Genomic DNA, 13,280 nt, shown 5'->3' on the forward strand with positions numbered 1-13,280 from the left:
AGCATGCCAGGCCTTCAGCCCAGGGTCCTTTACTGGCAAACCCAAATCACCCTCAGCCAGCCTGGCTTCAGAATCCCGGGCTGAGGGAGTCTTCTCTGGGGGACAGGGGAGCTGGGAAGGAGGTATTGCCAATGATATCCTGTCGGAGCCCAGTCTTCTGGGTTGCATAAGACTGGGATGGTTATAATAGCACATGTCCAGGTGAGGGGCTGCTGGCCCAGAGAAGAGACACCAGGTTTCTCCCCATCAGCCACGGGACGCATCTCACATTCACACTCTGTTTCAATCCACTAATAGTTACCGAAGGCCCCAAATGCCGAACAGAGTCTCCAGCACTGAGAACACAGCAGCGGACAAGGCGGGTGCAATCCCCACCTTGGAATTCCGTCCAACCCAAGTTCACATCCTCAGAGTTATCAATTAGGTTCCACATATTTCCCAGCACACAGCACATGCACCTGGACAGTGAAAGGTCAAGGTTCAAATAATCAGGGCTTCAGGGCCACAACCCCTCACCCAAAATCCTTGAGACCAGATCTGTTGGAATTCAGAACTTTCCAGATTTTCAGCAGGTTAATACGGTGCGTATACTGTAAGCCTCCACAAGGGGCAGCACCCACAAGCAGACATGTTAATATTTCTACAGTGAACTGTGTGGATATTCATGTTAGATGGAATTTTAAGATTATTACTAGCGTCACGTCAGTCTACGTCAAATTTTGCAGTGAGCTATAAAAAACTGTCCGTTTTTAAGGCTTTTATGGCACTGGGGATATGGGAAGATGGATGTGGCAGGTAGCAAATCTTCTGCTTTTCTTCCCCTCAGTGACCCAGAGGCAAAAGTCCTGGACTACCAGACGCAGCAGCAGAAACTCTTTCCTCCGCTGGCCAAGGCCTATGCATTCCACTTCGTGGCAAACAGCCTCTTGGAATTCTTCCATCGCTCCTATAGTTCCATTTTGGACAGAGACTTTAGACTCCTGCCTGAGGTACCTGCTTTCTCTTGGGGGCAGGAGCTGGGACCATGGCTGAAATGGTCCTCCCACTGGGAAGCAGCCCCAACCCTGCCCCCATAGGCTCTTTCCACTTTCTCCCTCTGCAGACTTCCAACATTCCAGGTGAACTGTACCCTGACATATAAATCCACCTACATCTGGCCCCCAGGAAGCTCCAAACATGTTAGAGGAAATGATCACAGATAGTGTATAGAACCCAGGTGCACAATCCCTGGTGTGTTTTTTTGTTTTTATAAATTTATTTATTTATTTATTTTTGGCTGCGTTGGGCCTTCGTTGCTGCGTGCGGGCTTTCTCTAGTTGTGGCGAGCAGGGGCTACTTTTCCTTGCGGTGCGTGGGATTCTCATTGCAGTGGCTTCTCTTTTTTTTTTCTTGAATTTTATTTTATGTTTTTTATACAGTGGGTTCTTATTAGTTATCTATTTGATACATATTAGTGTATACATGTCAATCCCAATCTCCCAATTCATCACACCACCCCCAACCCCGCTTTCCCCCCTTGGTGTCCATACGTTTGTTCTCTACATCTGTGTCTCTATTTCTGCCTTGTAAATGGGTACATCTGTACCATTTTTCTAGATTCCACATATATGCGTTCATATACAATATTTGTTTTCCTCTTTCTGACTTACTTCACTCCGTATGACAGTCTCTAGGTCCATTCACATCTCTACAAATGACCCAATTTCGTTCCTTTTTATGGCTGAGTAATATTCCACTGTATATATGTACCACATCTTCTTTATCCATTCGTCTGACAATGGGCATTTATGTTGGTTCCATGTCCTGGCTATTGTAAATAGTGCTGCAATGAACATTGGAATGCATGTGTCTTTTTGAATTATGGTTTTCTCTGGGTATATGCCCAGTAGTGGGATTGCTGGGTCATATGGTAATTCTATTTTTAGTTTTTTAAGGAACCTCCATACTGTTCTCCATAGTGGCTGTATCAATTTACATTCCTACCAAGAGTGCAAGAGGGTTCCCTTTTCTCCACACCCTCTGCAGCATTTATTGTTTGTAGATTTTCTGATGATGGCCATTCTGACTGGTGTGAGGTGATACCTCATTGTAGTTTTGATTTGCATTTCTCTAATAATTAGTGATGTTGAGCAGCTTTTCATGTGCCTCTTGGCCACCTGCATGTCTTCTTTGGAGAAATGACTATTTAGGTCTTCTGCCCATTTTTTGATTGGGTTGTTTGCTTTTTTAATATTGAGCTGCATGAGCTGTTTATATATTTCGGAGATTAATCTTTATTTGTTGATTCGTGTGCAAATATTTTCTCCCATTCTGAGGGTTGTCTTTTCATCTTGTTTATAGTTTCCTTTGCTGAGCAAAAGCTTTTAAGTTTCATTAGGTCCCATTTGTCTATTTTTGGTTTTATTTCCATTACTCTAGGAGGTGGGTCAAAAAAGATCTTGCTGTGATTTATATCAAGAGTGTTCTGCCTATGTTTTCCTCTAAGAGTTTTATAGTGTCTGGCCTTACATTTAGGTCTTTAATCCATTTTGAGTTTATTTTTGTGTATGGTGTTAAGGAGTGTTCTAATTTCATTCTTTTACCTGTAGCTGTCCAGTTTTCCCAGCACCACTTATTGAAGAGACTGTCTTTTCTCCATTGTATATCCTTGCCTCCTTTGCCATAGATTAGCTGACCATAGGAGTGTGGGTTTATTGCTGGGCTTTCTATCCTGTTCCATTGATCTATGTTTCTGTTTTTGTGCCAGTACTGTATTGTCTTGATTACTGTAGCTCTGTTGTATAGTATGAAGTCAGGGAGTCTGATTCCTCCAGCTCCATTTTTTTCCCTCAAGATTGCTTTGGCTGTTCGGGGTCTTTTGTGTCTTAATACAAATTTGAAGATTTTTTGTTCTAGTTCTGTAAAAAATGCCATTGATAATTTGATAGGGATTGAATTGAATCTGTAGATTGCTTTGGTTACTATAGTCATTTTCAAAATATTGATTCTTCCAAACTAAGAACATGGTATATCTCTCCATCTGTTTGTATCATCTTTGATTTCTTTCATCAGTGTCTTATAGTTTTCTGAGTACAGGTCTTTTACCTCCTTAGGTAGGTTTATACCTAGGTATTTTATTCTTTCTGTTGCAATGGTGAATGGGATTGTTTACTTAATTTCTCTTGCTGATCCTTCATTGTTAGTGTATAGGAATGCAAGAGATTTCTGTGCATTAATTTTGTATCCTGCAACTTTACCAAATTCATTGATTAGCTCTAATAGTTTTCTGGTGGCATCTTTAGGATACTCTATGTATAGTATCATGCCATATGCAGCAAACAGTGATCCAGTTTTACTTCTTCTTTTCCAATTTGGATTCCTTTTATTTCTCCTTCTCTGATTGCTGTGGCTAAAATTTCCAAAACTATGTTGAATAATAGTGGCGAGAGTGTATTCTTGTCTTGTTCCTGATCTTAGAGGAAATGCTTTCAGTTTTTCACCACTGAGAATGATGCTTGCTGTGGGTTTGTCACATATGGCCTTTATTATGTGGAGGTAGGTTCCCTCTATGCCCACTTTCTGGAGAGTTTTTATCATAAATGGGTGCTGAATTGTGTCAAAAGCTTCTTCTGCATCTATTGAGATGATCATACAGTTTTTATTCTTCAATTTGTTAATATGGTGTATCACATTGATTGATTTGCATATATTGAAGAATCCTTGCATCCCTGGGATAAATCCCACTTGATCATGGTGTATGATCTTTTTAATGTGTTGTTGGATTCTGTTTGCTAGTATTTTGTTGAGGATTTTTGCATCTATATTTATCAGTGATATTGGTCTGTAATTTTCTTTTTTTGTGATATCTTTGTCTGGTTTTGGTCTCAGGGTGATGGTGGCCTCGTAGAATGAGTTTGGGAGTGTTCCTTCCACTGCAGTTTTTTGGAAGAGTTTAAGAAGGATGGGTGTTAGCTCTTCTCTAAATGTTTGATATAATTCACCTGTGAAGCCATCTGGTCCTGGACTTTTGTTTGTTGGAAGATTTTTTTTTTGTGTGTGTGTGTGTGTGTGTGTTACGTGGGCCTCTCAGTGCTGTGGCCTCTCCCGTTGCGGACCACAGGCTCCGGACGTGCAGGCTCAGTGGCGATGGCTCATGGGCCCAGCTGCTCCATGGCACGTGGGATCTTCCCGGACCGGGGCACGAACCCAGGTCGCCCGCATCGGCAGGCAGACTCCCAACCACTGCGCCACCAGGGAAGCCCTGTTGGAAGATTTTTAATCACAGTTTCAATTTCATTACTTGTGATTGGTCTGTTTATATTTTCTATTTCTTCCTGGTTCAGTCTTAGAAGGTTATACCTTCTAGGAATTTGTCCATTTCTTCCAGGTTGCCCATTTTATTGGCATAGAGTTGCTTGTAGTAGTCTCTTTTGATGTGCTGTATTTCTGCGGTGTCTGTTGTAACTTCTCCTTTTTCATTCCTAATTTTACTGATTTGAGTCCTCTCCCCCTTTTCCTTGATGAGTCTGGCTAAAGGTTTATCAATTTTATCTTCTCAAAGAACCAGCTTTTAGTTTTATTGGTCTTTGCTATTGTTTTCCTTGTTTCTAGTTCATTTATTTCTGCTCTTATCTTTATGTTTCTTTCCTTCTACTAATTTTGGGTTTTCTTTGTTCTTCTTTCTCCAGTTCCTTTAGGTGTAAGGTTAGATTGTTTATTTGAGATTTTTCTGGTTTCTTGAGGTAGGATTGTATTGCTATAAACTTCCCTCTTAGAACTGCTTTTGCTGCATCCCATAGGTTTTGGATCATTGTGCTTTTGTTGTCATCTGTCTCTAGGTATTTTTTGATTTCCTCAGTGATCTCTTGGTTATTTAGTAATGTATTGTTTAGCTTCCATGTGTTTGTGTTTTTTATGGGGTTTTTTCCCTGTAATTTATTTCTAATCTCATAGTGCTGTGGTCAGAAAAGATGCTTGATATGATTTCAATTTTCTTAAACTTACTGAGGCTTGATGTGTGACCCAAGATGTGATCTATCCTGGACAATGTTCCATGTGCACTTGAGCAGAAAGTGTAATCTGTTGTTTTTGGATGAAATGTCCTATAAATGTCAATTAAATCTATCTGGTGTATTGTGTCATTTAAAGCTTGTATTTCCTTATTAATTTTCTGTCTGGATGATCTGTCCATTGGTGTAAGTGAGGTGTTAAAGTCCCCCACTACTATTGCATTACTGTCGATTTCCTCTTTTATAGCTGTTAGCAGTTGCCTTATGTATTGAAGTGCTCCTGTGTTGGGTGCATATGTATTTATAATTGTTATATCTCCTTCTTGGATTGATCCCTTGATCATTATGTAGTGTCCTTCCTTGTCTCGTGTAACATTCTTTATTTTAAACTCTATTTTATCTGATATGAGTATTGCTACTCCAGCTTTCTTTTGATTTCCATTTGCATGGAATACCTTTTTCCATTCTCTCACTTTGAGTCAGTATGTGTCCCTAGGTCTGAAGTAGGTCTCTTGTAGACAGCATACATATAGGGGTCTTGTTTTTCTATCTATTCAGCAAGCTTATGTCTTTGGGTTAGAACATTTAACTCATTTACATTTAAGGTAATTATCGATATGTACGTTCCTATTATCATTTTCTTAATTGTTTTGGGTTTGTTTTTTTAGGTCCTTTTCTTCTTTTTTGTTTTCCACTTAGAGACGTTCCTTTAGCATTTGTTGTAGAGCTGGTTTGGTGGTGCTGAATTCTCTTAGCTTTTGCTTGTCTGTGAAGCTTTTGATTTCTCTGTCGAATCTGAATGAGATCCTTGCCTGGTAGAGTAATCTTGGTTGTAGGTTCTTCCCTTTCATCACTTTAAGTATATCGTGTCACTCCCTTCTGGCTTGTAGAGTTTCTGCTGAGAAATCAGCTTTTAACCTTATGGGAGTTCCCTTGTATGTTATTTGTCATTTTTCCCTTGTTGCTTTTAATAATTTTTCTTTGTCTTTAATTTTTGTAAATTTGATTACTATGTGTCTTGGCGTGTTTCTCCTTGGGTTTATCCTGCCTGGGACTCTGCGCTTCCTGGACTTGGGTGGCTATTTCCTTTCCCATGTTTGGGAAGTTTTCGACTATAATTTCTTCAAATATTTTCTCTGGTCCTTTCTCTCTCTCTTCTCCTTCTGGGACCCCTAAAATGCGAATGTAGTGTGTTTAATGCTGTCCCAGAGGTCTCGTAGGCTGTCTTCATTTCTTTTCATTCTTTCTTCTTTGTTCTGTTCTGTGGCAGTGAATTCTACCATTCTGTCTTGCAGGTCACTTATCTGTTCTTCTGCCTCGGTTATTCTGCTATTGATTCCTTCTAGTGTATTTTTCATTTCAGATATTGTGTTGTTCACCTCTGTTTGTTTGTTCTTTAATTCTTCTAGGTCTTTGTTAAACATTTCTTGCATCTTCTCGATCTTTGCCTCCATTCTTTTTCCGAGGTCCTGGATCATCTTCACTATCATTATTCTGAATTCTTTTTCTGGAAGGTTGCCTACCTCCACTTCATTTAGTTGTTTTTCTGGGGTTTTATCTTGTTCCTTCATCTGGTACATAGTCCTCTATCTTTCTGTGAATGTGGTTTTCGTTCCACAGGCTGCAGGACTGTAGTTCTTCTTGCTTCTGCTGTCTGCCCTCTGGTGGATGAGGCTATCTAAGAGGCTTATGCAAGCTTCTTGATGGGAGGGACTGGTGGTGGTAGAGCTGGGTGTTGCTCTGGTGGGCAGAGCTTGGTAAAACTTTAATCCGCTTGTCTGCTGATGGGTGGGGCTGAGTTCACTCCCTGTTGGGTGTTTGACCTGAGATGATCCAGCACTGGAGGCTACAGGCTCTTTGTTTGGTGAGGCTAATGGCAGACTCCAGGAGGACTCATGCCAAGGAGTACTTCCCAGATCTTCTGCTGCCAGTGTCCTTGTCCCTGCAGTGAGCCAAGCCACCCTCCCTCCGCCTCTGCAGGAGAGCCTCCAACACTGGCAGGTAGGTCTGGTTCAGTCTCCTATGGGGTCGCTGCTCCTTTCCCCTGGGTCCTGATGTGCACACTACTTTGTGTGTGCCCTCCAAGAGTGGAGGCTCTGTTTCCCCCAGTCCTGTTGAAGTCCTGCATTCAAATCCCACTAGCCTTCAAAGTCTGATTCTCTGGGAATTACTCCTCCCAGGTCCTTTGCTGGACCCCCAGGTTGGGAAGCCTGACGTGGGGCTCAGAACCTTCACTCCAGTGGGTGGACTTCTGTGGTATAAGTATTCTCCAGTTTGTGAGTCACCCACCCAGCGGTTATGGGATTTGATTTTATTGTGATTGCGCCCCTTCTATCGTCTCATTGCAGCTTCTTCTCCTTTGTCTTTGGATGTGGGGTATCTTGAACTTTTTTGGTGAGTTCCAGTGTCTTCCTGTTGATGACTGTTCAGCAATTAGTTGTGATTCCGGTGCTCCCGCAAGAAGAAGTGAGCTCATGTCCTTCTACTTCACCATCTTGAACCAATCTCTCTTCTCTTGTTGCGGAGCAGGGGCTCTAGGCACGGGCTTCAGTAGTTGTGGTACGCAGGCTCAGTAGTTGTGGCACACAGGTTTAGTTGCTCTGCGGCATGTGGGACCTTCCCAGACCAGGGATCGAACCCGTGTCCCCTGCACTGGCAGGCAGATTTTTAACCACTGCACCACCAGGGAAGTCCCCCCTGGTGTGTCTTTGAAACCTGGAAAGCTCTGAAAACCAAAAGTCATTTAGAACTCATTTGGTGGCACAGTTTGACCTGAATTAACCTGATTTATCCCACTGAGTGTGAATACATTTTGCAGCAGAAAATATTAATACATTGGATCACTAGGGTCTCCCTGGACTCCTCTAGGGGTATTATATATAATCTACCTTAAATGCACTGCTTTACCTTTCTAAAATTCAAAAAATATTCTGATTCCAAAACGCATCTGGACCCAAGATTCTCAGATAAAGGACGGTGGACGTACATATACATTAAGATTTGGTCTGTCCAGGCTCTGTGCTTTGTAAGCATTGCTTCAGTAATCCTTCCAACTGTACAGCAGGCACCATTTGTATACCCATTTTACAGATGAGGAAAGTGAAGCACAGAGAGGTTAAGGGACATGACCCTTCTTCCCAAGGACTTGAAAGTGTGAAAGGTGGGTAAGGGCTTTCAAGAACCAAAAACTCAAACCAGTTTGGCTGCCTGGCAGCCCCTCCTACAGCCCAGAGCAGTGGGCTGATGGTGGACCTGCATCCTCACAGACAAGCTCTCCAAAACCTCTGCCTGCCAGCAAAATCCACAGCTCCGGGATAATGGTGAGACCAATCCTGGAAGCACTCTCTTCCCAAGATCCTGGGGACGCTGGTCTAGACAGTTTTCCTTTGTTCTTATTGTCCCTACAGCAACACTGCCTCTTTGTATGACCTTGGGTGAGTCACATAACCCGAGTCTCAGTCTTCTCATTCATAAAGTTGTGAGCTGAGGAAACAGTTCTTATCTCATAGAGCTGTTCTCAGCACAGGGTGGGCGCTCTGTGAGTGGTAAGCATGGTTGTAACTGAAGGGCCCCTTAGGCCACCTGACCCCCTTCCTGTTTTTGCAGCTTCACGCACTGAGCGCAGGTATGAAGGCCTTGGTGTCGGATTTCTGCATCCAGGGGGCTGAGCTGTGCCGCAGGGCCTGTGGTGGACATGGCTACTCGAAGCTGAGCGGCCTGCCCTCCCTGGTCACCAGAGTGACAGCCTCCTGCACCTACGAGGGTGAGAACACGGTGCTCTACCTGCAGACGGCCAGGTAAGGCCCACGCCTCTGTCCAACCCCCAGGGACCCCACCAAGCTTCTGCCTGGGTTGAAGCACCATCTGATGCCCACAGAGGGAACAGACTTTGGGGACCACCGTTTGCAGACTGTCCAACTCCCACATTATGTCTCCAATCCATCCACTTCTCCCCAGACTCATGCAGCCCCCAGCCAGGCTGCCACACCCTCTCACCGGGACAACATCAATCTCCTCACTGGTCGGCTGCTTCCACCCTGCCCCACTTCCGTCCCTCCTCCACAGGCAGCCAGGGGGATTTTTTCGAAACCTAAAGAAGACCACATCTTTCTCTTGCTTGAAATTCTTCAGTGGCTTCCCACAGCTCACAGGAAAATGCCACAGTCCACACTGTGGCCTGCAAGGACCTCAAGACGTGGCCCCTGCCTCCCCTCCCTCCTCTCACCACCTTCTCCTCTGCTCACTTTGCCAGCCACACGTTTCTTCTTCGGGGCCTGCACACTCACTTCCCTCCCCCTAATCCTCTCCACCGCCAGGCTCCTCCTCATCTTCAGGTCTCAGCTAAAATGACACTTCCTTCAGATGCCCCCCCGCGTCTCTTTTTGTGTGACGGGCCTGGAGGGCAGGGAGTCTGCCGGCCTTGTTCACTGTAGCATCCCCAGGTTCAGCACAGGGTCTGCACCAGGAGGCTCCAACCTGAAAGGCAGGGAGGAATGGCTGATTCCCCCTCCCCGTAACAGGCGGTTTCTATCTCTCTCTCTTATGTCTGTGGGTCTCGTGGCTGACCAGGCCTTTCACGTGCGTCTATCTCACGTGAATAGACAAGGCAAATACGTCTCCAGGCAGGGAGAAAGGACCTGCTGGCAAATTGGCTATGTAACATTTCTTTAAAAAATTTTAAATGTACAACATTGGTTTTTTCTTTTCAAATTACAAGAGGAACAAAAAATCATGTGTCAGACACTCTGTGCCCCGCACTGTGCCAAATGCTCTGCAAATATGAGCTCATTCAGTTTTCCCAAACCCCCTCTCAGGTGACCCCATCCTCATCTAGAGATGGAGGCACTGAGGCTGAGGGAAGTGACGTCACACAGGTCTGCGTGGAGCTGCAGAGGAATCCAGGGTTGTCTGACCCAGAGCCGCTAACCACTGGATTAGCACAAGGAAGAAGCTAAGAGTCACCTGTAGCTCTCCTATACATGCTCGCAATCTTGCATCTATCCTTTTAGGAGCTAGGAAAATTTAATTTCCGCCATCACTGTACAATTCATCATAAATCCCCGAATCATAAGATCTCAACCAAGAGAAAAGATTCTGTTTGTTCAGGTATCAAGAGAGTTTATGTTCATGATCTGAGAATGTCTGCGGTCTACAGCTCCAGCTCCACTTCACTGTGAAAGAAGCTACAGCTTCGGGATGCATTTCGGCTTTTGAGTGAAGAGTAGCTATCAGTAGGGACCTGGGAAAGAAAGTGGGTGGCCCTGGTTCTCCCACGGGGAGCATAAGAGTGCATGACGCTGGGAGAGGGGTGCTGGGCTGTCCCTCATGGCTCCCCACCCTCTCACCTGCTGGTACCCCTGCCCCCCAGGTTTCTGGTGAAGAGCTACCTGCAGGCTCAGGAGTCCACATCACAGAGGTCTCTCCCTCAGTCTGTTGCATACCTGACTGCACCTGACCTGGCCAAGTGCCCAGCCCAAAAGGTAGCCGACTTCCTCCACCCAGAGCTTTACACCACGGCCTGGGCACACGTGGCAGCCAGGTGAGCCAAGCTCAGAAATCAACCATCCCACCTGGGGGCAGGCTCCTTCCCACTAAGGCCTTTGGGACTGGCTGGGTGGACATCCTAGGATACTCTTCCAAAAAGCACCCCCTTCCCCAACCTCTTCAGTCCTCTCAGCTCCTGCCACCAGGGGAAGAAAGGAGAATTCACCTGTCAGCCATGGACCGATAGTAGGAAGACATCACCTCTCTAGCCAGTGCAAGGAATTTTAAACATCTTTAGGTTCTCACTGTGGTTTGCATTACAAAGAATGTACCCATATGTAAATACTACATATGCATTGGTACGTAAATACTAATAAATAAAGCAATACAGTCATCCATCTGTATCTGCAGGGGATTGGTTCCAGGACCCCTGCGGATACCAAACTCTCAGGATGCACAAGTCCCTTCTATAAAATGGGATATTTGCAGATTTGCAATATTATGTGTAGGTATTTGCATACGCACATCCTCCCATTTACTTTAAATCATCTCTAGATTACTTATAATACCCAATAAAATGTAAATATTATGTAAATAGGTGTAAATACAATGTAAATGATATGTAAAGAGTTGCCAGCGTGCAGCAAATTCTATTTTTGCTTTTTGGAACTTTCTAGAATTGTTTTTTCCAAATATTTGATTCGTGGTTGAATTTGAAGATGTGGAAACTGTGGATACAGAGGGACAACTGTGCTCACATATTTGAAATATCCCACAATCTAAAAATAATTTTCAAAAATGTGACTATAACGAGGGAGAGTATATGTTTATTTCCAGGGTCTAGTAAGCTCCAGGTAACACAGACAAGACCAAGGACTCCTCCATTCTGTCATCCAGCAAATATCGTCGGACACTTACTGTATGTCAGGAATGTCCAAACATGCCAGGGGGCTGGGAATAAAGACACCATCATGGAAAAGGTGGAGAGATTTAGCTACCTAGAAAGGAAACCTTCTGAGCCCCTCCCCAACTAAAGCACCAAAAACAACCTAGAAAAAATAGTTTCAGTATACAATATGAGGTCTTATATCCCAACCTGTGGTCTCAGGGATGGTTAATAGTTATTTCAAGATCACAAGCAACTTGGGACATTCATTTATGTTTTTCCACAAATATTTAGTACCTATAATCTGCCAGGCACTGTTCCAGTCACTAGGGATCTATCGGTAAACCAGTCTGATAAAAAGCCCAGGCCTCCAGCTTCCCTGGTAGCACAGTGGTTAAGAATCCGCCTGCCAATGCAGGGGATATGGGTTCGAGCCCTGGTCCAAAAGATCCCACATGCCACGGAGCAACTAAGCCCATGCACCACAGCTACTGAGCCTGCGCTCTAGAGCCCACAAGCCGTAACTACTGAGCCTGCATGTTGCAACTACTGAAGCCCGTGAGCCTAGAGCCTGTGCTCCACAAGAGAAGCCCCTGCAATGAGAAGCCCACACACCGCAACGAAGAGTAGCCCCCGCTCGCTGCAACTAGAGAAAGCCCGCGCGCAGCAACGAAGACCCAATGCAGCAAAAAAAAAAAAAAAAAAAAAAAGCCCAGGTCTCACAGAACTAACATTTCAGTTGGAGCAGTGGGGCAGGCAAAATAAGGCTGCTCAGGGTAATTAAAATGCCATCACAGTTGGTCTTCCATATCCCCAGATGCAGAACCTGTGAATAAGGAGGGTGATCATACTACACTTTTATAACAGGACTTGAGTATCTCGAGTTTGGTATCCGTGGCGGTCCTGGAACCAATCACCCCCCCCCCCACCGAGATACCAAGGGACGGCTGTATATTGCTTTTTGCTTAGAACTCAATGTGCGTGCTTATCTATCCCATGACAAAGCAAAGTAAGTATTGCTTAATAAACAGTTTGTTTTGCATACAAATTCCAAGGGTCATGAGTGGATGGGCAGGAAATAGAAAATAAAAGAATAAAGGTTAACTAAATGGCAAATTACCAATTTCGTGGTTTGGAGAACAAGGATTGGTTTTCTTTTCTCCTCTTTTCTTTTCTTTTAAGGTCCCTTTGGTAGAACTTGGAGCAGACTGGGTGACTGACAGGCTTCACCAGCCTTTAGAGGAAAACCACTCTCCTTGCTCAGCCATAGGAAGTCAGTCAGTTGAAAGGCCTGAAAACACCGGTATCAGGATGGAATCTGCATTAGAAAGAAGGGATGGTGCCTGGCCCAGTGCCCTGAGGCTTTACCGCCAGGGAGGTTAAGAACAGCTCCACTCCTTATTAGCTACTGACCCTGGACCAGTTAATTAGCCTCTCTAGGACAGTGTTCCCCACTGCAAATTGGGAATGCCTACCCTTAAAAGGGTTAAAGAGATAATGTATATCAAGTATTTAGGTTTGTAACACAAACAAATGGTCAATAAACTGGTATTATTTCTATTTCTGTGGGACCCCAGGCAGCCTGGGACCAAATGCCATCCATCTCTTCCCCACTTGTTCAAGAAACAGAACCTTTTTTCTTTGGCCTTTAGGCTCATAAAGGACTCAGTGCATCACTTACAGACTCTCATGCAATCTGGGGCTGACAGGCACGAGGCATGGAACCAGACCACTGTCATACATCTCCAAGCCGCCAAGGTGAGTTGCCCATCAGCTAAAGCTGAAAGAGACCTGTTTTGTTTCCCCAGCAGGTTGTCCTGCTGAGAAAATCTGAACTCTGCCATTATTCCCCAGCCCTGCTCAGTTGGCTGCCTTCATTTGACTTTCAAGGCTTTATTTAGTCCAGGGTATTTTAATTAAAG

The 13,280-nt window shown here is 44.4% G+C and overlaps 1 protein-coding gene across 3 annotated transcripts in view; it reads left to right on the top strand.

Moving 5' to 3' along the window:
* The window catches only part of ACOX2 (acyl-CoA oxidase 2), a 36,451-nt gene that overhangs the window by 8,653 nt on the left and 14,518 nt on the right, over positions 1-13,280 (top strand). For 2 of the 3 annotated variants that reach the window (XM_081245573.1, XM_081245571.1), the window contains exons 9-12: positions 827-989; positions 8,595-8,785; positions 10,357-10,527; positions 13,011-13,116. In XM_081245573.1, coding sequence (XP_081101699.1) covers positions 827-989; positions 8,595-8,785; positions 10,357-10,527; positions 13,011-13,116 — 631 coding nt within the window. The remainder of the gene's footprint in view (positions 1-826; positions 990-8,594; positions 8,786-10,356; positions 10,528-13,010; positions 13,117-13,280) is intronic. The other variant, XM_081245572.1, reaches the window with a different exon arrangement.

The sequence above is a fragment of the Mesoplodon bidens genome, assembly GCF_964165515.1.
Source record: "Mesoplodon bidens genome assembly, chromosome: 10".
Classification (NCBI taxonomy): Eukaryota; Metazoa; Chordata; class Mammalia; order Artiodactyla; family Ziphiidae; genus Mesoplodon; species Mesoplodon bidens.